Here is a 24,348-nt window from a genome sequence, read left to right as displayed (position 1 = left end):
CTGACTTCTTCCTGGTTCCCCCTCACAAGTCTCACCCTCCTCCCCTTTTCCCCTGAGAAGGTAGAGACCCCCTAACTCTGGCACATCGAATCTTGATCAGAGCAAATTAATACTTAGAAATCAGTCTTTGGAAGGCGTGGGACCTAATGATTCTTGAATCTGAAATTCTGGTTGTGGGCAAGGTCATCTGAGCATTCTTAGAATAAACATTTTCACTGTTGCTTGTAGAATAAACAGGTAGAATCTAAAGTATTCCCCGAGAGAGTCATATAATTTCTTTTTATAAATAATTCATTAATTTTATAAGCAGTTTTCTGTTTATAAAATAATAGATATGAGAAAACACCACAAAAATTGGTGAAATTTTTGATTGCAGCAAATAAGGCCATTGCTAACATGTGGGTAGATTTCCTATGAGTCTGGGAATTTTGTGGTAATTGAACTGATAAGAGTTCATATTTGTGTCCTTTCTATCTGTTTAGTTCATATCATGGAGATACCTTCCTAAATTATTAACATTGAGAAAAGCCATCTAAAGCATTTTGAGTTTAATGATGTAATTACTCTCAATACTATTACAAAGTCTCCTAACTAGAAGCACATAGTCCTTGTGTAACGTTCTTCCCTATAAATTAGCCAGCCATGTTGGCGCTAGAGAAATGGCGTAGTGGATAAGAGTGTGAACTGGTCTTGCACAAGACCTGAGTACACGTCCCATCACATTCACGGGGTGATTTACATCCACCCGTAACTCCAGCTCCTCTGGCCACCATGAACCCCAGCTGACACACACATATAACTTAAAAATAGTAAAAACAATTCTAAAAAAATTCATCATGTTTGTCCAAGGTCATGTACCTGGTTATTCACAAGACTGGGACAAGGAAAAAATGAGGGTTATTCTTATTTGACCAAGAGTGTAGTCCAAACAAGGCTTTGTTTTTACACATCCTTGTCCTTGAGGAGGTTTATTAAAATTAAAATGACACGCTCTTTTTTTTTTTTTTTTAAATACAAATGCTTTATTTAACAGTTGTAGGTCATTCCATGGGCTAAGGAGTGGATATCCAGGACCCAGCAGCAAGGTCAGCGCAACCTCCAAGCTTCTCTTTCTGACTCGAACATGGTGAGCACATCACCCTCTCGAACGGGACCTTTGATGTTTCGGATGATAGAAAGGCTGGTGTCATCCATAAACTCCACTCGCACCTGCGTGCACTGTCCCTGCAAACCAGTCCTGCCCAACTCTTTGGTTACCCTAGCGAGCTTGATGGGCTGCATGCGACTCGCGTCCATGATGGCGGCAATCTGGCGGAGAGCAAAATGACACACTCTTAAAGGAGCAACACGTTGTGTGTATTTAGGTTTTCTCTTTTTGCAGGATTCTTTTGTCGTAAAGGAACCGCATGTAGGTAATAAAATGTACCAAGTAGCGCATGCTAATGGAATTTTTTTTGCCTGTTAAAGAATACATCAGGGGTTGGGGATTTAGCTCAGTGGTAGAGCGCTTGCCTAGCAAGCAAAAGGCCCTGGGTTCGGTCCCCAGCTCCGAAAAAAAAAAAAAAAAAAGAATACATCAGCTCTATATCTGTATCAGGTGGAACCCAGCAGACTATCGGTGACAAATGTTATGACATCAGAGCGTCTGGAGGACTTAGTTATGCTGTGGTTTCCACTGTAACAGGCTCAACAACAGTTTGAGCAGGAGTGTGGTCATCCCCCACCTCAAACTTCCCTTGCCGATTGGTAGAGATGAAGACACGGGGATGTGGAAGTCTAATCACTTGTCTTCATCCACAGAGGGAGCGGACTGCACAGCTGGAATGGAAACCTCAAGACCTGGCTGAATCCCTGGCTTTGTCCCTGGGCACAGCCAGAGGCATGAAGCTTTTCTCTTTCCAAGCAGTGAGTAGCAGCTTTCAGGGATTTGTTTGACATTGAATCTGAGCTTTGAGAGGAGCTTTAGCGGGAGGAGAGGGGAGGAATTATTTATCCCTTGGCATACATTAGCATGCGAATAAATCACTTCTGTGTATCGTAGAGTGGCTGGAATCATCCCGTGTACAATATATCCTTTATCAGCAGGTCTGAGTACCAGGGTCGCTCTGAAGGGTTCATGCTTCTCCATTTGCAGTGCTTCTTTTCCTTAGGATTAAAACGTCTACTTATTGTCATTTTAACAGAAAGAATTCTTAATTTGTCCATGGTTAAAGCTTCTAATAGTCACTCTCCCATTTCTTAAGAAATATGGCTTACATTACTACATTTTATGCAATATTGAAATATGGATAATAATCACAAAAGGAAAACCTTATAAACGTCACGAATTCACGTAAATGGCTACTATTTTTATTGCTGTTTCTTTGGTGCTGGAGCCAAAAGGTACTACATATGCTAGGCAAGTGCTTACATGTGCTCTACCACTGAGCTGTAGCCCCCATCTGAGACAGTGGTTACTTTATTTTGAAGACCAAGAAAAAATTCAGTACAGCCAGATGCTTATTGGCTGATGAACGAAAGGCTGACACTACCGACACTACCGGCTGCAATGCCATGTCCTGCAGGCAGTAAAATGTGAGAGTCTTTGCTCACTACTGTAAGGAGCAAGGAGGGCCAAGGTTAGAAGTAATCTAAACGTCAAAATGGTTTAACAATGTCAAGGCAGTTTGGGATATAGAATATTATTAATTTCATGATCCTCTCCAGTTGGACATTTTCACTAATGAGAAAACATCTTCATTTAATTCAACCTTCTTGATATTCTGCAGGTATTTATCCTAAGTTTGTTACTAGCTTCTTTCCAATCTCTGGTAGAAACATGACAGTCTGACTCAGTGGTTTTGATCAGGGGCAATTTTGATATCCCAAGCACTGTTTGCAAAATGCCTAGAGAAACTTTTGGTTGTCACAGCTTGAAGCACTATCCTGTAGTCATTTGGCAGTTAAAGGTTAGAAAAATGTCTCTGAAAAATCCAATAATGAACAAGTTACCTTCCACAATGGTGAGTTATCCAACCCCAATGTCAAGTATCACTGGAGCATAAAATGCCTGGGTTAAAGACTTACTCTCCTATACAACTTCTCCTAAATTATACAAGAAAACATGGAGAATTCCCAAAGAGTCTTCCAAATATTTATTTATGTCCTGATGCTTTAAGTCTTTCTTAAGGTAAACTCACTGAGACAAGCCAAATGGAATCATCTTTATTCATCTTTTACTGATGAATCCTGATCATCACAGTGATGGTTTTTTAGTAGCTGTGATTTCTTTCGTCAACTTGAATGGACTTAGAATCATCTAGGGCATTAATGAAGCATACGTTTGGAGACTTTTCTATGGACGAATGACTGAGGAGGAAAGACCTCTTCTAAATATGAGAGGCTACACCTGTGTGCTGGGTTCACAGACTGAATAAAAATGGGGAAGGGAGAAAGCCAGTTGAGTGCCAGCATCTGCTACTCTCTGCTCCTGGTCCATCAAGATTCAAGGAGTCTGAGTGAAATGCTTCCACTCCCAGGAACTCCTTCATGCTTTCCCAACCATTGTGGGATGCACCATTACAAAGTAAATCTTCCCTTCCTTAAACTGCTTCATACAACCTATTTTGTCACAACAATGAGAAAAGAAATAAACTGTAAGGTTGGTCTTTATATTAAGTCACCAACTATTAATAGTCTCCTAGAAGATCTCTCTGCTGAATGCCCCTCACTATAACTCACTCCTCAGGCAACCTGTTTAGTCAGAGGCCCCTCTAAGTGGTGAAACATTGACAGAATGGTTTATTTTTTTTCTCTTGAAGGCTGTAGTGTCAGAGGTTAGAAGTCTTTGTTTTTCTGTGACCTCATCCTGTGTCTTAAGGTGAATAAAATAGTTTTTTCTTGCCCAATTTCATTAAAAATACAATAGATCTCAAGTATGGAAGGAAGAAATCTCATGAGGTCTCACTCCTAGATTAAGAATCAAAGGTGGTTGGAACTGGAAACTATCATCCTGAGTGAGCTAACCCAATCACAGAAAGACATACATGGTATGTACTCATTGATAAGTGGCTATTAGCCCAAATGCTTGAATTACCCTAGATGCCTAGAACAAATGAAACTCAAGACGGATGATCAAAATGTGAATGCAGATCGCTCCTGAGACACAGCCAGAATACAGCAAATACAGAGGCGTATGCCAGCAGGAAACCACTGAACTGAGAACAGGACCCTGTTGAAGGAATCAGAGAAAGAACTGGAAGAGCTTGAAGGAGCTCGAGACCCCATATGTACAGCAATGCCAACCAAACAGAGCTTCCAGGGACTAAGCCACTACCCAAAGACTATACATGGACTGACCCTGGACTCTGACCTCATAGGTTGCAATGAATATCCTAGTAAGAGCACCAGTGGAAGGGGAAGTCCTGGGTCCTGCTAAGACTGAACCCCTAGTGAACTAGACTGTTGGGGAGAGGGCAGCAATGGGGGAGGGGTTGGGAGGGAACACCCATAAGGAAGGGGGGAGGGGGAGGATGTTTGCCGGAAACCGGGAAAGGGAATAACACTTAAAATGTATATAAGAAATACTCAAGTTAATAATAAAAAAAAAATTATTATGAAAAAAAAAAAAGAATCAAAGGTGAGTAGTGACTGCTGAAAGAGGAATAATTAGGCTGTCCCAGGGATGAAGATAACTTTAACAACACAAAGTAGTCAGCCCTAAAATCAAATACGTGTAGGCAACAAAAACGGACAGCAGATTGCATTAATATATGTATGTGTGTATATGTAATAATAAGAGAACATGAATTTATGAGGAAATAGGAGGAAGGAGGAAGGAAAGGAAAAGGGGATATCATGCAATTATATTTTAGCTAAATAAAATTAAAAAGAAATTAGGCTTGCAGTGCTATAACTTATATAAAATAAGCTGGACAGAAATGTATGTGATCAGATATGCTTTGATAGGTATACTTTTACAAAACCTTCTCTGGGTAGGAGGCAATGAATGTGTACAGCAGCTGCAAAGGTTTCATTTGTGCCTTGGTAGATGCTCCTGCTTATTCTCCGGCCGGAGATGGTCACTAGTCTGCCTTCTATACCTTTACGTTCCTTTGCATTTCCTCAAAAATTTACATCACTAGAAAGTCAAAGACTGTCTTTTCCTTGAGTATTTGTTTCATCACCAGAATTATTTTGAAGTTTATCCATGAAACTAAGTATAGTTTTCAATCCTTTGGTCCTTTTTTGCTGAGTGGTCTGTTATATGGCTTACCCACAATTTGCTATTCATCTCATCGAAGGCAATGATAGTCTGTCTACTCAGCAAATGGTCCTGAGAAAACCCGCAAGAGGAAATTAGATCTCATCTCTAACCCTGTATGAAACTAATTCAAAATGGATCAAAGAGCTGATTAAAGACCCCCAAAACTCTAAAGCTGATAAAGAAAAATATAACCCTTTAAGATATTGGTATTGAACAAATACGTTCTGAATAGCACTCCAGTGGTTCAAAGAATAGCATCAACAAGTGACAATGGGACTTCATGAAATTTAAAGGCTTTGCACAACAATGGTTAAACTAATTAAAAAGTAGCCTGCAGAATGGGAGAGAAATCTTTGTTGCCTATACACCTGAAGGATGATTAATGTCTAGAATATGCAAAGAGCTAAAGTTAAATAACAGGAAATCAAACAACCCAATCAGTAAATGTCACAACAGAATGAGTAGTTACTTCTTAAAAGATGAAGCACAATGGTCAGTAATGGTCAATAACAATATCCACCACACCAGTGTAAATAAACACTGTGCTGAGAGTCCATCCCACCACCAATCAGAATGTCAGTCAGTAAGAAAACAAATAACAATGAATGGTAAGGCTGCTGAGAAAGGGAACACTTATAGACCGTCTAGTTAGAGTTTTCATTGCCGTGAAGAGACACCATGACCAACTCTTATAAAGGAAAACATTTCATTGAGGCTGGCTTACAGTTCAGAGGTTTAGTTCGTTATCATCCTGGTGGGAAGCATGGTGGCCTGTAGGCAGACACAGTAGCTGAGAGTTCTACGTCTGTCACAAGCAGTAGCTAGTGACAGTGATCCACTGAGCCTGGCTTGAGCCTGAAACCTCAAAGCCCATCTCCTAGTGACATACCTCTTCCAACAAAACCTCTCCTACTCCAACAAGATTATATATACCTCCTAAAACTGCTACTCCCTATGGACCCAGCACTCAAACACTTGAATCTATGGAGACCATTCCTATTTAAACCACCGCATATACCATGAATGGGAAAATCAGAATGGAGGCTCACCAAAAAACTCACAGTAGGTCTACCATATGACCTAGCTATACCACTTCTAGCTATACCCCAAACACCCCAAACACAGAGAGATACTTGTATATCAGTTTTTAGTGCAGCACAATTCACAAAAGCTAGGTCATACAAACAAACCGAGTCAGCCCCCAAACAGAGGAATGACTATAAAATGTGTGGCTTATATACACAACAGAATGTTTTTCCAGTCATAAAAACCAAAATTATGTCATTTCAGGAAAATGGGCAACTGAAGATAATAATATTAAGTGAATCATCTCAGTTGCAGACACAAAAAAATTGCATGTTTCCTCTTATTTGAGGGTATAGGCATGATAGATGCATAATGTAATGTACGTACTGATGGCGTAACAGTAGAGACGAAACTGTCTAGGATACCAAGGGAGGGGAAGGGAAACAAGAATTCTAGAGGGGGCATGGTATACTCGCATGAAAATGACCTCTGCAGCCCTGTATGATAAAAATAACTGGAGACAATTATACCATACTGTTTTGAATTTTTTAAATAAAGGTTTTCATTTGTCTTTTTGATTTATTTGAGATGAATTAAACATATATAAATTAAGAAGATTTTAGGCCCAGGTGGTAATCTCTGTTTACCAAAAACATGACTATATATACATAAATTATTTGGCGCCTCCTTTTGAATAGCAGGTAGAAATATACTAGAAAAATATTAAAGCTCCCCACCCAGTTATCTACGCCATGAAAGTAGCACAAGTAAGGAAATGCTAGCTGCCTGTTAGCTGCCTTCTCAGTCCATCTTGGAAATCAAATGGCTTCAGTTTTTCAGCTTGGGCAATGGGGGTGGGAGTGGGGGTGGGCGATGATGTCCCATTCTACTCAGAGAATGGGAGACTGAGGAAAGGTAAAAATTACTGAGGAAGCATCAAGGCCTTGGGTAGCTGCCCAGCGGGGAGTTAGAATAATGAACTGCCTTTCTTACCTGAATGAAGTACTGATCAGGGTTCCGGTTTCGCATTCTAGCGCCCTTTTGGAAGGGTTCCATCTCTCCAATTAGTTGCTAGTGAACACCAAGAGTCTGCTTCCCAAGACTGTTTGATTTGAAGGATATTGATTAACACTTACCGGCCAGAAGATGGTAACAATCTTTTTATTTTAGTGAGTCACCCTTAAAATTGACTTTAAGAGCTTCTAGTCATTGTGGCCAAGAGTAGTAAGTCAAAGCCTGCGTGTCACCCCTCCTCCCCCTAAATATTGGAATTTCTGGTTCCTATAGTTTTGGACAGAAGGGAGCCCATAACCTGGAGGTTTTTAGTCTGTAGAAGCACCACAATAAGAAAGAACACAATGTAGGAAGCTTCGATACCATCGCATCAGCTAAAATATATAGCTACAGAGCATGCCTCATAGTAAACAAAACAAACACTGAGCAATTAATGCGTTCATTTGGTAAACTTCATTGATTCGATGAGGCCTAAAATATTCTCATAGGGAGCTGATTACAGTGGACTTGAGTTTTCATAGCTCACGTCTCCTTCTGGAAAAGTATAAAAGCAGCACTTTTTTCTAAAACACTCATCTCTTATCTTTTGTTATTGTAAAATGCAGAACATATTTTTCTCTTCTTACCCAGAAATACCAAAGGACCCGCTCCGACCCCCAGGCTGCTCACCATTCTTTCTTTAATTGCTTTTACATCATGAAGTCTGAGCGCTTATACTTAACACAGCCCGATGAACTCCACCAGACTGAAGGACATCTGCTTTAAAATTTTCAGTCTGTGAAGGGTTTTTTTTCCTGTTTCACAAGCCTAAAGGGGCAAAGGTCAAACCTTTTCAGCTGCAGATGAGGTCATGCTTGCCGATGGACTGCAGCTGATCACAATAAAAACAGGGTCTCCCATGTGACCAGTCCTCTCCATTTAGGAACGGTGATGTCATCTCTGCTGAGACGCGATGAGACATGTTTAAAACTTGTTTTAAAATGCATAACATTTTCTTCTGATTTCACCATGACCTTTTACATGTTTTAACACAAGGATTCATTGATCATCATTTCAAATGAGGAAAAGATAGATAACACAGACAGAGCTTACATCTTGCACAGGGTCATTCATCTCTATTAAGTTGAGCTCGGCAACATAAGCACTGTAGTCAGCCAAATGATTACATGTATTCTATCAAGGAGCGGGAGGGAGATCATGAGTCCCCACCCTAGCTGAGGAGCTGTGGACAGTGATGGCTTCTGGGGGAGGAGGAATCAGTTTCCCTTATGGGTGAGGCTCCTGATAGGTGTTCCATTCTCCAGTGTATGGTCCAGAAGTACAGACAGCACAAATTGAAGTTGATAGCCTGTTATATGTATATATGTGTGTGTATACAAATACATAATGTATGTAATAACAATGAATGAAAAAAGAGGCCATGAATTTGAAGAGCAGGAGAGCAGGCACGGGTATATGGGAAGGTTTGGAGGGCAAAAAGGGAAGGGAGAAATATAATTAAATTATAGTCTTAAAAAAGTCATAGAATTAGGGAGGTACAGAAGGCTATTACATATTATCAGTCTCGTATGGTGTATCCCCACACTCCAAAGACCCTTACATCTAGGAACATTAAATGCCTTTCTGTCTTGAGAGATGGCTCAGTGGTTAAGAGCACTGGCGGCTCTTCCAGAGGTCCTGAATTCAATTCCCAGTCCCCACATGGCGGCTCACAACCATCAATAATGGGATCTGATGCCCTCTTTTGCTATGCAGACAGATATGCAGACAGAGCTCCCCCACACTACATACACATTACATTACATTAGAAAATGTATATGATACAGTAGATAAATAAGTCTTTAAAAAAATCTTTCATGCTCATAGAAGCAGGGGAGGGAGAAGAGTATGGGAAAGAGGGGAAAGGGGATAACATTTGAAATGTAAGTACATAAATAATCCAAAAAAATATAAATAAAAAAATCTTTCATGAGCTCCAGACCCAGAAGGACCTTTAAATTCTAGCTGTGCCATTTGTCATCTGAGTGATCCTAAATTTTTTGTGTAAGTTGATGAACTTCATTACTCAGTTATGGGAACTGAAGAGTGTAGTGTGACTACCGAGAGCTGTCTCTCACAAATGTAAAACTCTTGCTCGTGAGTGGCATTCAGGAGAATAGGTCTTTGCATGTTCAATGAAGATGTCATTATGCTCTGAGTATTTTCGGCCCTTAGTTGATTGAATCTCGCATGTGCACAGCCTTTCTGCTTTGTTGCACATCAGTATTGTGTAACAGTGTCTTTGGGTATAGTTTGAGTCTGTAAAGTAATAATAGGTACCAATTATGACAATTTATTATTTTAGTGAACAAAGGATAGTTGAACCATGAATCATGCAGATTGGATCTGAGCTTCCTGGTAGCATTTCACAATATTCATTAAAAGCTGTATAGACATGCTTTATTCCTTAATGACCAAGTAGAAAGATCCATGGTTGATATGCAGACACAAATCAGATTATTGTATTTTAATCATAAAGTCTTTTGGGGGTTATAAAATAAGTGAGACAGATTTTTTTTAACAAGTTAAAGATAAAGAATTTTAGTGGAAAACTGACCAAAAATATTGAAGAAAATAGAAGCACCACGTGAAGGAAAAAAAAAAAAACCTCTCTTATAACATGGCCTTGCAGAGAAAAGATTGAACAATGGATGAGATTACCCGCTTGGGATATGAGACTGTGAAATCATTTAAGCATGCCAGATTGAGGAAAGGGCAGGACCATCTCCTACAAATTCACTTCCTAGAAGCACTCGGCAACCTGTGGAAGAAAGTATGGCCGGTGCTGATTACTTTTGCAAGGAGCATGTGTGATCGTGTTATAGTCCAATCGATGAGCGAAACAGAAGAGCAGAGACCACACAATGACACATCCACCTGAACCACGGCATCATTACAATGAATGGGAATGGTCAGAGATAAGTATGTTTGCCTCAAGATGTCTAAATTGTAGATGCAAAGCCATTTATTTAATAAGCAGACACGAATATAAGCAATGTGATCACTGAGACTAAAACAATGCTGGACTTATTTAATAGGAACAGCCAAGGGTACCTTTCCTGTTTAAGGAAGACGTTTACGTACATTGCTAATTCTAAACCAATAAGATTTTCCAAATAAACCTTACATAATGATATCACAGACAGAAATAACAAGTAGGCCTCATGAAACAATGCCATTGTACGGTAAAGAGCCTTGTTTCAGGGCCACAGGAACTCTGCCTTTGCTAAGGCCCCATTAACTTTGCACTTCACTCCTCATACTGAGAGGTGGGGGTTGGTACCTTCCTCTGACTTCTCTCTCCTGGCTTCGGTGTACACATGTTCACCAGGGGAGAATTCATTCGAAATGCGGTGCTTAGATCATAGCCAGCTAGAAGGAACAGAATGGGGGTGGGGGAGTGAGACCAGGGAGGAGTGAGAGAGAGCAGGGCGTGGCACTAGAGTATGGACGGACTTTGGTATCCAAGAGAATTTCTAGAGCCAGTCTCTTCTGGGTACCAAAGAACAAACGTACAGTGGGTGCTGATGTCAAACCACTTACTAAGGGTTTCCAACTCAATAGCCTGACCTTCTTTCCATTTATTTCTGTTTTTTATATCTCATTAAAAAATCAACGTCAAGTCTTTATTATTCATATATATTTAGTGAAAGATGTCAAGGAGTAGGGTGATGTCCTAACCTCTGAACCACCCCTCCAGGACCCTAGCATGCCTAGTATTTAAGAACTTGCCTGTGTGAATAGCTCTCACTCTCTGGCTCTCTCCGCTCTGCTTTTCCTCCATCTCTGTCTCCTGAACACGCTTGTATAAGGTGGCATTTCATCAGCTCTGTCACATGAGCGTGCTAGCTTATCATTTTGCTGAAGAGGCTTCTCTCTTGTGACAACCGACTCTCTGCTTGTGATGACAGCAAAGCAGACTCCAGGGCAAGGATTTTCTTTAGGCCCAGGGTTTCTTAAGAAAATGGATCCTCTCATTTTAGTCAGCCCCAAGTCACTTGCTATGTAATTCTACCGCAAGATTCCGTTTCCCTTTATAAAGTCAGGGCCTTAACCTTTGGCAGTGTTGAGAACACTTGGGAAAGAGCAGCACGTCTATTGTAAAACAGCCAGACACTTTACAAGTTATAGTACCTGAAGGACAAATTAGCTGAGGTTCGTTGGATTAAGAGTGGCTAACAGTGTACCATGGGGAGGTCCAGTTAGCAACTGTGGATTCCAGAGTGGGTGTTGGTTGGATTTGTGATTTGAGACAGGCATCAACGGAGCCTGTAAGGAAAGCGTTTTCCTTTGTGCCTGGATAAACCTATTCTATCATTCATTCTCTCATTCAGCCCCAACCGCTCTCTCTCTCTCCTCCCTGGTCTCACCCCCTCCCCCCGGTTCTGTTCCATCTAATTGGCTATGATTTAGGTACAGCATAGTGAATTCCCACTGGTGAGCATGCTACAAATGAGAAAAGCAAGGAGAAGCCTTCTTTTAAGTTGCTCAGGAGGAAAAACGGGGCACAATTTCCTTTTTTCCCCAGGACAGTATTACCCTCTGCTGGTGAAAGCCTGTAACTTCTCCTATTCGTTTAAGGGCTGCATTGAGACGTGGTGTAATCGGCACACAAAACAAATGGCTTTCAGAATCTACACAGCTCCTACGGCAGTGGTTCTCAACCTTCCTACTGCCATGTCCCTTCAATACAATCCCCTATATCGTGGTGACCCCCAACCGTCAATGTGTTTTTGTCGCTGCTTTATATGGTAAGCATAATGCCTGATATGTGACCCTGGGAGGCTTTGGACCCATACAGGTTGAGAACCACTACTCTAAGGAAATCAAGTGTCACCTCCTTTTTATATTTTCTTAGATGCCTAAAAGGATGCATTTGTGCCTGTGGAGAGGCTGCAGTCACTTCACTACATGAAGCATAGTCTCCAAGCTTGACTCTGTGTGTGTGTGTGTGTGTGTGTGTGTGTGTGTGTGTGTGTGTGTGCCCAAATCCAAACAACCAAAATTAAAATTTATAAGCAAGTTTTAAAGTATTTATTCTTGAAGATGTCCTTTTTTGTGTCCCCAGAGAATTAAAGGTACTGTTGCGTTCCACAGAGGCTGGAATGGACAAATGGACAAAATGTATCCATTAAATTAATTTGCATTAGATCTGGTCAGCGTCTTGTGATGTAAATCACAGACTCCCAGAGTTCTGTCTTCCAAGAAAGGCCAACTCAGTTCTAGAGAAACTGGGCCTCTTTCCCTGCCTCAGCCGCCCTGAGAAGACATCACTAGGCTCACAGAGGACATAGTCAGTCCCCCCATATGTAGGGGTCTCAGCACTAGTGTGATTTTGGCATCTACAGTTAACAAATAGAAGGCAAGAAAGGTGAACAGAAGGAAAAAGAGCAAATGAAACCCTGGATTAGACCCTTTCCTACTGTCTGACAGAGTTGAGGTAACTCCGCCTTTGCTACTTCAGAACAAATATGCTGAGCAGTCATTTTAAAGATGCAAATATTTAAGCTTGTTCTTTGGACATTAATACTCCCCCTCCCCGCCCCAAACTTAGCTCCCAAATTATTTCTGAAAACCTGAGTGGTTTCTCATTTTTATGTGCATGCATATTGAATTAAATATTTGCCTCCTCCTAAGTAGTACTTTGGAAAGTGTTAAAGAAGGGACATGGGGATATAACCGAGCAAGGATTAATTCTCCTTGATCATCACTGAGTGAACCAGACACATGGAACGGGTTTAAAAGAGAATTTGAAGAACAGACATATTGAGGTCAGGAATCGTGAAGTAAGTATGCAGATTCAGGCAAAGTTGACTCTTCCACTAGAGGAAGGGAAACACATTGACCCTTTACTGAACAGGCCAGGGTTTATGTGTCAGTAGACTACAGTCGGTATTGACAGTTACGCTTATATATTTAATGTACAGCACTGAGAAATAGCTCAAGGTCAGTCACAGAATAAACGCAAACCACCCTTAGCATGTCATGTTAGGCACAGGTTTCCAGTGAAGGCACAAATACTTTTCTTTAAGGGAATACCTGTCTGCTTGAGGCTCATTCTTTCATCCATTTTCTTAAAAACTGGGCACATTCCAGGCCTACAATGGAACCCTTGGGATTCTACATCATGATTTCTCTCTCACAAGATCCAGTGAGTTTATGTAGCATTTGCATGACAGTACAGAGTCAGAAGAGGTCATGTCTCTCAAAAGAAGTGCTTACCCATGTGAAGCAAATGTTTTTATTCTTTGCTTATATTTCTCCTTCTGATGGAGAGGCAGTCTAGTCATTTAGTAAAGACTTCCCATGTGCTGACTTGTCTGTCAGGCTGAAGAAAATAGAAGTAGACAGTGTCTGTCAACAAAGCACTCAAATATAGCAGATGCTAATTTAACCCCACAAACTCAGGAAAACAAGCAATGCAGAGGACCTGAATCTGAGCCTTGCAGACTAGGTAGTCTCAGGCCTTGTCTGGTTTCTGTGGTCCCAAGAAAACAATTCGTGGTACAGTTTTGTTATTTCTGGTCCTGAAAGAAGAAGCCGTGTGAGATTTTAAATTTGCTACCCTCCATCTTCATCCACAAAAGCCATCTCTGCTTTTGGTGTTCATTGCCTGGGCTATTTTGCAATGCTGTAGTTAATAGATCCCTGACTGACATGCACACAGCCTCTGGAAAGAACTGAACAAAGATTCCTGTTCAGGGCTGTGCAGTAAATCCCATTAGACTGACGAAGACTCTCTCCTTGACTGCACTGCAGCTCAAGATGCTTAATACTTCTAGACCTTTAGACCGCCAGAGTCACTCTGATGAGCTTAGGTTGCTTAGCAGCAGTGAGACCCTGGCTTTGTCACTTCAGCTAGAACGCTCACTCTTGGCGTATGATTACCCTAGGCAGCCAATCAAATGTCCTGTCCTTCACTGTCTCCCAGATCTCTCATACCCTGCCTTGCCTTTGTTGTGAATTTTGCTGGGTCTGTTTAACCAGAATCTTCTTTGCCCATAAATCTTATGCAGTAAAGTATCCAAACTTTTCCACATCTTTCGACAACTTTCATAAATTTGTCTTCTGCTACGCAAATTCTATATAAATTAAATTATTAAACCAATTTTGATTAATTTTTGAGAATTTCACATATGAGTACTGTACTTACATTATTTCTCTCCCCAATCCAACTTTTCTTAGGTTTTTCTCTAATCCATATCCTCTTTTCTTAAAATAAAAACAAAGACACCCCAATTTTCTGAAAGTGTCAGGTTTTATATAACTTGACATGATTTGATCATATTCATGCCCTCCTGAAAACCTTCCCAGCAATATATTCTCTTTCATCCACCCATCGTTGTGTCTTATTTTAAAAATCCTTCAAGACCAGTTGTGCCCCTCAAATATTCTTTGATGTGTGGCAGCCTATCAAGAGCTACACTCTTGAGGAAACTTTCTCTTGTGACCTCTTCTTGACCCCAAACTCTTCTTGAGATTCCTAGAAATTCTCAAAGTATATGTTCTCTCGTGTTGTAAAAATTTTTTTTGTCTGATTAGGCTTATTTGGTGTGCTGAATTGCACATATAAGAGTGTACTGAAATAAAGAAGAGAAACTTAATGGTTCCTACATTAAAATTTCAAGGGCCATATAGGAATAGGATACATCCAGGTATGATACTAACCATTATTTTAAAATATTGTGCAGTACAGAAATAATCATTTCCCTTGTTAAAGGAACACTCATCAGATCCCTGTCTATAGCCAATTTAAGGCTTATCTTTCTCGAATAGGTTTTGATTTACTCTAATCCTTTCCAAATTGGGTTTAAACTTGAGAGAGAGAGAGAGAGAGAGAGAGAGAGAGAGAGAGAGAGAGAGAGAGAGAGAGAGAGAGAAAGAAAAGGGGAGTTGTGAGATTTCTCACAGAGGTCAAAACAGAATATTGGATCCCAATGAGTTATAGGCATGAGACATCTGACATCAGCGCTGGGAACAGAACACAGGTCCTCTGAAAGAGCCATAAATAATTTTTGACTGCTGAGCCCTCTCTCCAATCCCTCAAATGTGTTTTTAGTCAACCTTAGGATGGAATGCTTCATGAGGGAATTCATTAAATAACTTTGTGGTCATGCCACTGTACTGAACAAGGATTTTCAGAAGTAGAGTGAAAAGGCCGATTGGCTCATGAATATACTTAACCAAGAATTGTGCAGAACAAGAATTAAGGGGTAGAATGAATTGGTATTTGTTTGGTAGGAGGTGTTCTCATGTGCTCCTCTATAGCTGTGATGAAACACTAGGCAGAGGTAACTTGGGAGAAATGTTTATTTAGCTTACAGATTACAGCCCATCAGAGGGAAGCCAAGATGGGAACTCAAATCAGAAGCTTGGAACAGAAATAATGAAAGAACGTGCCTTTTGACTTGCTTTCCCTGACTTGCTCAGTCTGCTTTCTTATACAGCCTAAGGCCAGGGATTACATCACTCACAGTGAACTGGGTCCTCCCACATCAATTGGGAATCAAGAAAACTCCCCAGAGACATTCATTCCCACAGGCCAAAGTGAGGAGACAATACCTCTTGCCCAGTGACTCCAGATAATGTCAAGTTGCCCGAAACTAACCAGCACAGTATTTTCTTGGAACGATGCTGCTGCTGCTGTAAAGAGAGACCCTCCCTCTTTTCCTTAGGCTGTATGTGACACAGCCCTTAAGTAGATTATACTCTCACAATCAGAAATGAAGCAAGCCCTCTTTGATCACTTTCCACTGTCTTGAGAATTCCAAACTATGTGTCCGCTGGGCTCAGGAAGTGGGTTTATAGTCTCCAAATGTTAACTTGTGTCATTGTTTTTGCAGATAACTCTCTCATTAAATGCTTGGCTGCTTGTACCGTCTAGGAAATATCCTCTGGTACCAAGTCTCAACAGATGGTTCAGCTGTCCCGGCTTATAAAACAAGGTGACAGAGTTTGAAATAGACTTCTATTTTTCAGGAAGAATGTTTCTTCCCTGCCCCTCCCTGCTGAAGAACAAGAGGATGAACTGACATGATTCCTCTTTCGCCAAACCATAGCCAGGGTCTTTCAAGCCCTCTACTCTTCTCCATTGAACATCGCTACTTATCATCACTGCATCACCCAGTGCTAAAAATAAATCTAAGCAAGTTGGTTTAGACAGAACCTTTGCCCTGGACAGTTGATCAAATTCCTCACTCCTCTAGATATTCCAACTCCTGACATCCTCTGTGATGGCTTGGCAGCAATCCTTGCAAAACTAGAAGAGGATACGTAGGGTCACATCATTCATGTATCTTTCTCTGTTCCCTCACTTGCCCCTTAAAAGGCACTTGACTTTTGTTTTTGTTTTTCCATTTAGTATATTTTTCTGAAAATGAAAGACAAGAAGGAAATTGTTAGGCACATTTGCTTTCATCCCAAAATGGCTCCGAATCCAAGAACAAGATTACTGCCTTTTATTTCCCTGATGAAAAATGAAAGGAAAAATATGGTTAGATCCAAACCATGACTTGTATCTCAGTAAGTTTCTGTCACAATAAGGCTCAATTTCACTATAATCATTATTTGTATTTTCAAACTTTTGTGAAATACTTCATATTTTTCGATGCATTTTCCCACATGTACATCAAAAATCAGGAAGAGCTACATGAGAAATGCTCTGGTCCATGCTTAGAAGGGACCCTAAGACCAGGTGAGGTCTGGAAGGTCCATGTGGCTTCACTCTAGTGCCTTTTGGAATGCTTGTTCTGGAGGAAATCAGCCACCATATGGAACCTGATTACTTCAAGCCCACCACTCTAGAGAAGACACAGGCAAGTTCTGTGGTAGAGGCTGCCATCCATGTAAGGGAGCAGACACACATGACACATGCAAGCCAGTTCATCCTTCAGATGGCTAATACCATGATGCTGCAAATGAGAACTGCGTAGCTGGGCACTTGGTGACTCCTTACCCACATGCTGGTGACTAGAGCAAAGTGGTGGTTGTTTCATACTAGTGTTTCTTACGTAGTTGGCCAGGAAGTAATGGGAACTATATTAGGAAGAAAACAACATTTTTGGAGGAGGCATTTGAATATGTAATAAACGAGAGAGAAGAGTTAGAGATAGAGACCGAGCCCTTTTGGAAAACCATCCTTTTTTGGGGGTGGGGGCGGTGGTGAACAGAAAAGTGAGTTGAAGGGCCAAATGGAGAGAAAAAACATAGATGGTCTTGACTGCATTAAATCTTGAGGATCCTGAAATCAACACTTACGTCCATAAAAGAGCTAAAACACAAATACTCACTGAACTTTAATCAGATTATTCCAAATTGGAAACAGCTCAGATATCCGCTATCAGGAACATATTTAAAAACACATATTATTTAAAAGAAACAATTTTCTTTAACTTCAAGTAAAAATTTTGTAATGGTTTGCCTTAATATTATTTTTTTTTATAAAAGAAAGAATACATGGATAAAAATAGAGCAGTTGGGAATGGACAAAGCTGTTAAAAATTCAAGTCATTTACGATGTATTCCACTTGAGCTGCTTTTTTTTTTTTTTAAAGTGATTTCCCTGGAGAACAAAGAGCTGAGGAAATGAGAAAATGACCTGGGAGAGATAAGCCCCTACATACACAAACAGCGTTCTGATCGGCATATCATGGGCCAGGTATAATATAAAAATCCAAAGTATTTACATGTACATTTCGAACAACCAATGCCTTTGAGCTGTTGATTCTCTAATCACAAGTAATCACTACAAACTGTTAGACTCTGAGTGGCTATGTGTATATGTGTCTATGAATTTAAAATCTAGCTCTCCTCTATTATGATGAAGTGACAACACACACGTTGAAATGTTCCATTAGCTCAGAGTATACGATGGCAAAAACAGCTTAGCTTCCCATTTTCAAGTGTCATTTCTCCCTTTTCAGATCCATCCGCTGTAAAGAAAATGTTGTGGATCTTTTTAAAAAACCCATTCTTGTGTGAGATCTATCTATCTATCTATCTATCTATCTATCTATCTATCTATCTATCTATCTATCTATCTATCTATGTCATCACATGTAATCAGTTTGAGCCCAACTATGCTCTGTCTTGATGTAGCTGAGAAGTTTCTTTTAGATCGTCTTTATATTTTTCACATTATAACATGTTATGGTATGGATGTGCCAATATAGTGTATCTCTTTATGGTGCTTATACAAATAAAGACATGGAGACATGTAGCCCAATGAATTACTATAGAAGGACCAGGAATTAATTCACACAGCTATAATCACCTGACCTTTTTGGGTTGTTGTTTTTAAGACAGGATTATATAGCCCTTGCTGTCCTGGCCCTTACTCTATAGACCAGGTTGGTTCAGAGATCTACGTCTCTCTGCCTCCCAAGTGCTGGGATTAAAGGTATGTGCTTTACATCTGGCTATAACTGCCTGACTTTTGAAGAAGGTGCCCCAAACCTGTGCCAGTGTATTAGCCACTCATCCTGTCGCCATGACATACCCTGGCTAAAGCTACATAGGGATGGGTTTATTTAGGTTCACAGCTTCAATATAGTCCACTGTGGTGAGGAAGTCACAGGGAGTGGAGCATGAGCTTGAAGCAGCCCGTCACACAGCATCCACAGCCAGAAAGCAAAGGGAAATGAACCTGGTGCTTAAGGTACAGGCATAGGTAAGGGTTTTTGCAAAGACTCCTATTACAGGAAATACAAACAGGATTGTTTGACATGAAAATACTGTGACCAGCACAGCGAAGGACGCAATCTCCAGAGAGAAGAGAGACAACCTATAGAATATAGACAAACACCGTTACCAGCTATGTTTCTCAGGGGGAGCAACTGACATCTAAAATCTCTAAGGAACTCTAGAATTTATATGGTAAAGACCCCGTGTCACATCATTATAACCAACAAATGGCCAAAAAGCTGAACATACAGTTTCCAAAAGAAAACATACAAGCAGCTTTAAAAACATGAAAAAGTACTTAACATCCTTGACCATCTTAGAAACACAAATGCCACCATTCCCAAGATAAAGACAGAGATGCCTTGAACTAACTGACTAGCAAATCTAACTGGTCCAGTGAGAGCCTGACTGTCTCCAAGAACAAGGAGAACAGCAACTAGGGCAGATACCACATGTCAGTCTTTGGTGCACACACACACACACACACACACACACACACTCACTCACACTACATACACAATATACACTTATGCACACACGTGTACTTATGCACACATATATGTATATACATACCATTTACACACAAAACACACCCCACATACAGAAAACAAATATACACATACCACAGACACACATACCATATGTACACATATACTCATACACCACATACATACATACGCACACACACCACACACATATACACACATGCCCATATACCACATACATATACACCTCACACACATACACACATATACCACATACGTACACACCACATACATATACCACACACTCACACACACACATGCACACACACATACCACACATGCATACACACCACATATGCACACACACCACATAACACACAACACAAACACCACACCATATACAGACAGACACACATGCACATATATACCACATATATACACACATCATATATATATGTATATATATATCACACAGACACACATAGCACATACACACATACATACATGCACACACACACCACATACATACTACACACACATACCCCCCCCACATGTACATGTACATCACACATACACATACACTATATATAATACCACATACACACACATCTCTCTCTCTCTCTCTCTCTCTCTCTCTCTCTCACACACACACACACACACACACACACACACACACACACAGCACAGGAAGAAAAGGAAAACAAATGACAACAAATGGTAGTGAGAGTTTAAGGAAACATGAGCTTCATAATACCCCTGGTGGGGGTGAGAGGGGTGCAGCGTCTGTGGAAATCAGTATTACCACCCAGTCCCAGCTCTACCAGCTATAACTGTATATGAACCCAGTATTGTAACTAGATTTAAATTTGTGTGTGTGTGTGTGTGTGTGTGTGTGTGCAAGTTACAAAACTAGGAAGAGGATAATGAGAGAGAAAGAGAGGTACTAAGGGATGTGGGGGAGGATAAAGGAGAATGGACTACATGTGATATGAAAGGAGAACTGTTTGGGGTAAGAGAGGAGACCAAGACTGGGGGAAGCTGGGGCAATGGGGACAAATAATGGCAATGTATGCTGGCTATGTATGGAAATGTTACAATGAAATCCATGACTTTCGTCTGCCAATTAAAACAATAGTATGTGTGCACATGCACATCATATATATCTGTAGAAATACAGTTGGAATGTACATACTTATTATATAAGCATTATATTAGCATCAAAATATAATAATTTGTAGCATGAACTTCTGGAATGGAACGGAAGGACTCTCTCAAGGAATATACAAGTATTTTACAATATACAAATGTTCTATTTTGCAGAACCATGTCATGTGGCTCCTTGAGAAGATTTTCCTGTTCTTACTTCCATGTCTTCATCAGTGATATTATCCCTGAAACACTCTTTAATTTTTATTTTTTTTGCAATTGTAACTATCCCATTTCTTTAATTTTCATTTCCGTCATTATTAGCTAAGCTTAGCACTCAATATATCTTTGGCCAGTTAGTTTTCTCTTCCAAAATTTACCAATTTCCTTTTTTTAGCAGATTTTCAGGGGCTCTTGTCCAGGGAATTCTTTCAGCACCGAGTGGGAGGGCTGTGCATGTGGGTGGAAAACCATTCTTGCCACATCTCCAGTTGGAGCAAGTGAACAACAGAGTATGGAATTAAGCAGAACTCCCTACCAATTGGTTGAGCTCCCTACCAATGCTCAACCCTGAGAACATATATACAAGTAACGTTATTCAGGCTAAGAAGGTTGTGTGTATGTATGATACACATATATGTATATAACATCAATTAATGAATTAAGACGCTATAAACTGAATGAGAGCAAGGAGGGTATGTGGGAAGGCTTGGAAATAGGAAAGGAAGAAATGATGCAATTATAGTTTCAAAAAGGAAAAGAAAATTTAAAATCAGAGACCTCTTAGAAATAATTTTCACCCACACCCGCAGATCCTGGCCCGCAGCAGCTCTCTGCTCCCAAGCCCCGTGGGAGAGAGACCTCACCACCTGGTCAGGTTGGCACTCCTGAGGCTGCAGAGCAGAAGAGACCACCAACACTGCCCACCCCTGCCCACATCCCTGGCCCAAGAGGAAACTGTATACAGCCTCTGGGTTCCCGTGGGGGAGGGCCCAGGAGCGGCAGGACCCCTGTGCCTGAGACACCGCCAGAACCTGAAGGAACAGACCGGATAAACAGTTCTCTGCACCCAAATCCCGTGGGAGGGAGAGCTAAACCTACAGAGAGGCAGACATGCCTGGGAAACCAGAAGAGACTGCACTCTGCACACATCTCAGACGCCAGAGGAAAACACCAAACGCCATCTGGAACCCTGGTGCACGGAGGCTCCCGGAAAGAGCGGCGCAGATCTTCCCGGTTGCTGCCGCCGCGGAGAGGTCGTAGGCAGCACCCCACGAGTAAACTTGAGCCTCGGGACCACAGGTAAGACCAACTTTTCTGCTGCAAGAGACCTGCCTGGTGAACACCAAACACAGGCCCACAGGAACAGCTGAAGACCTGTAGATAGGAAAAACTACATGCCCGAAAGCAGAACACTCAGTCCCCATAACTGGCTGAAAGAAAACAGGAAAACAGGTCTACAGCACTCCTGACACACAGGCCTATAGGACAGTCTAGCCACTGTCCAGAAATAGCAGAACAAAGTAACACTAGAGATAATCTGATGGCGAGAGGCAAGCGCAGGAACACAAGCAACAGAAACCAAGACTACATGGCATCATCGGAGCCCAATTCTCCCACCAAAACAAACATGGAATATCCAAACACACCAGAAAAGCAAGATCTAGTTTCAAAATCATATTTGATCATGATGCTGGAGGACTTCAAGAAAGACGTGAAGAACTCCCTTAGAGAACAAGTAGAAGCCTACAGAGAGGAATCACAAAAATCCCTGAAAGAATTCCAGGAAATCATAAATAAACAAGTAGAAGCCCATAGAGAGGAGTCACAAAAATCCCTGAAAGAATTCCAGGAAATCATAAATAAACAAGTAGAAGCCCATAGAGAGGAGTCACAAAAATCCCTGAAAGAATTCCAGGAAAACACAATCAAACAGTTGAAGGAATTAAAAATGGAAATAGAAGCAATCAAGAAAGAACACATGGAAACAACCCTGGATATAGAAAACCAAAAGAAGAGACAAGGAGCTGTAGATACAAGCTTGACCAACAGAATACAAGAGATGGAAGAGAGAATCTCAGGAGCAGAAGATTCCATAGAAATCATTGACTCAACTGTCAAAGATAATGTAAAGCGGAAAAAACTACTGGTCCAAAACATACAGGAAATCCAGGACTCAATGAGAAGATCAAACCTAAGGATAATAGATACAGAAGAGAGTGAAGACTCCCAGCTCAAAGGACCAGTAAATATCTTCAACAAAATCATAGAAGAAAACTTCCCTAACCTAAAAAAAGAGATACCCATAGGCATACAAGAAGCCTACAGAACTCCAAATAGATTGGACCAGAAAAGAAATACCTCCCGTCACATAATAGTCAAAACACCAAACACACAAAATAAAGAAAGATTATTAAAAGCAGTAAGGGAAAAAGGTCAAGTAACATATAAAGGCAGACCTATCAGAATTACACCAGACTTTTCGCCAGAAACTATGAAAGCCAGAAGATCCTGGACAGATGTCATACAGACCCTAAGAGAACACAAATGCCAGCCCAGGTTACTGTATCCTGCAAAACTCTCAATTAACATAGATGGAGAAACCAAGATATTCCATGACAAAACCAAATTTACACAATATCTTTCTACAAATCCAGCACTACAAAGGATAATAAATGGTAAAGCCCAACATAAGGAGGCAAGCTATAGCCTAGAAGAAGCAAGAAACTAATCGTCTTGGCAACAAAACAAAGAGAAGAAAAGCACAAAAACACAACCTCACATCCAAATATGAATATAACAGGAAGCAATAATCACTATTCCTTAATATGTCTCAACATCAATGGCCTCAACTCCCCAATAAAAGACATAGATTAACAAACTGGATAAACGAGGACCCTGCATTCTGCTGCCTACAGGAAACACACCTCAGAGACAAAGACAGACACTACCTCAGAGTGAAAGGCTGGGAAACAACTTTCCAAGCAAATGGTCAGAAGAAGCAAGCTGGAGTAGCCATTCTAATATCAAATAAAATCAATTTTCAACTAAAAGTCATCAAAAAAGATAAAGAAGGACACTTCATATTCATCAAAGGAAAAATCCACCAAGATGAACTCTCAATCCTAAATATCTATGCCCCAAATACAAGGGCACCTACATACGTAAAAGAAACCTTACTAAAGCTCAAAACACACATTGCACCTCACACAATAATAGTAGGAGATTTCAACACCCCACTCTCATCAATGGACAGATCATGGAAACAGAAATTAAACAGAGACGTATGCCAGCAGCAAACCACTGAACTGAGAATAGGACCCCCGTTTAAGGAATCAGAGAAAGGACTGAAAGAGCTTGAAGGGGCTTGAGACCCCATATGAACAACAATGCCAAGCAACCAGAGCTTCCAGGGACTAAGCCACTACCCAAAGACTATACATGGACTGAACCTGGACCCTGAACTCATAGGTAGCAATGAATATCCTAGTAAGAGCACCAGTGGAAGGGAAGCCCTGGGTCCTGCTAAGACTGAACCCCCAGTGAACTAGATTGTTGGGGGGGGCGGCAAGGGGGGTAGGATGGGGAGGGGAATACCCATAAAGAAGGGGAGGGGGGAGGGGGATGTTTGCCCGGAAACCGGGAAAGGGAATAACACTCGAAATGTATATAAGAAATACTCAAGTTAATAAAAAAAAAAAAAAAATTTTC

At 40.8% G+C, this 24,348-nt stretch overlaps 1 protein-coding gene across 1 annotated transcript; it reads right to left on the bottom strand.

Moving 5' to 3' along the window:
• Window positions 1-1,086: 1,086 nt before the first annotated feature.
• On the bottom strand, window positions 1,087-1,296 carry LOC116898912 (40S ribosomal protein S28-like). Its single transcript, XM_032900321.1, has one exon. The coding sequence runs from the start codon at window positions 1,294-1,296 to the stop codon at window positions 1,087-1,089; it is 210 nt and encodes a 69-aa protein (XP_032756212.1).
• Between the last annotated feature and the right edge of the window lie 23,052 nt (window positions 1,297-24,348).

Source organism: Rattus rattus, chromosome 4 (assembly GCF_011064425.1).
Source record: "Rattus rattus isolate New Zealand chromosome 4, Rrattus_CSIRO_v1, whole genome shotgun sequence".
Lineage (NCBI taxonomy): Eukaryota > Metazoa > Chordata > Mammalia > Rodentia > Muridae > Rattus > Rattus rattus.
This window is presented reverse-complemented; position numbering and strand designations above follow the sequence as displayed.

Bases quoted from the DNA above. Each gene is read 5' to 3' on its own strand.
- LOC116898912 (XM_032900321.1), bottom strand. From the start codon at position 1,296: ATGGACGCGAGTCGCATGCAGCCCATCAAGCTCGCTAGGGTAACCAAA.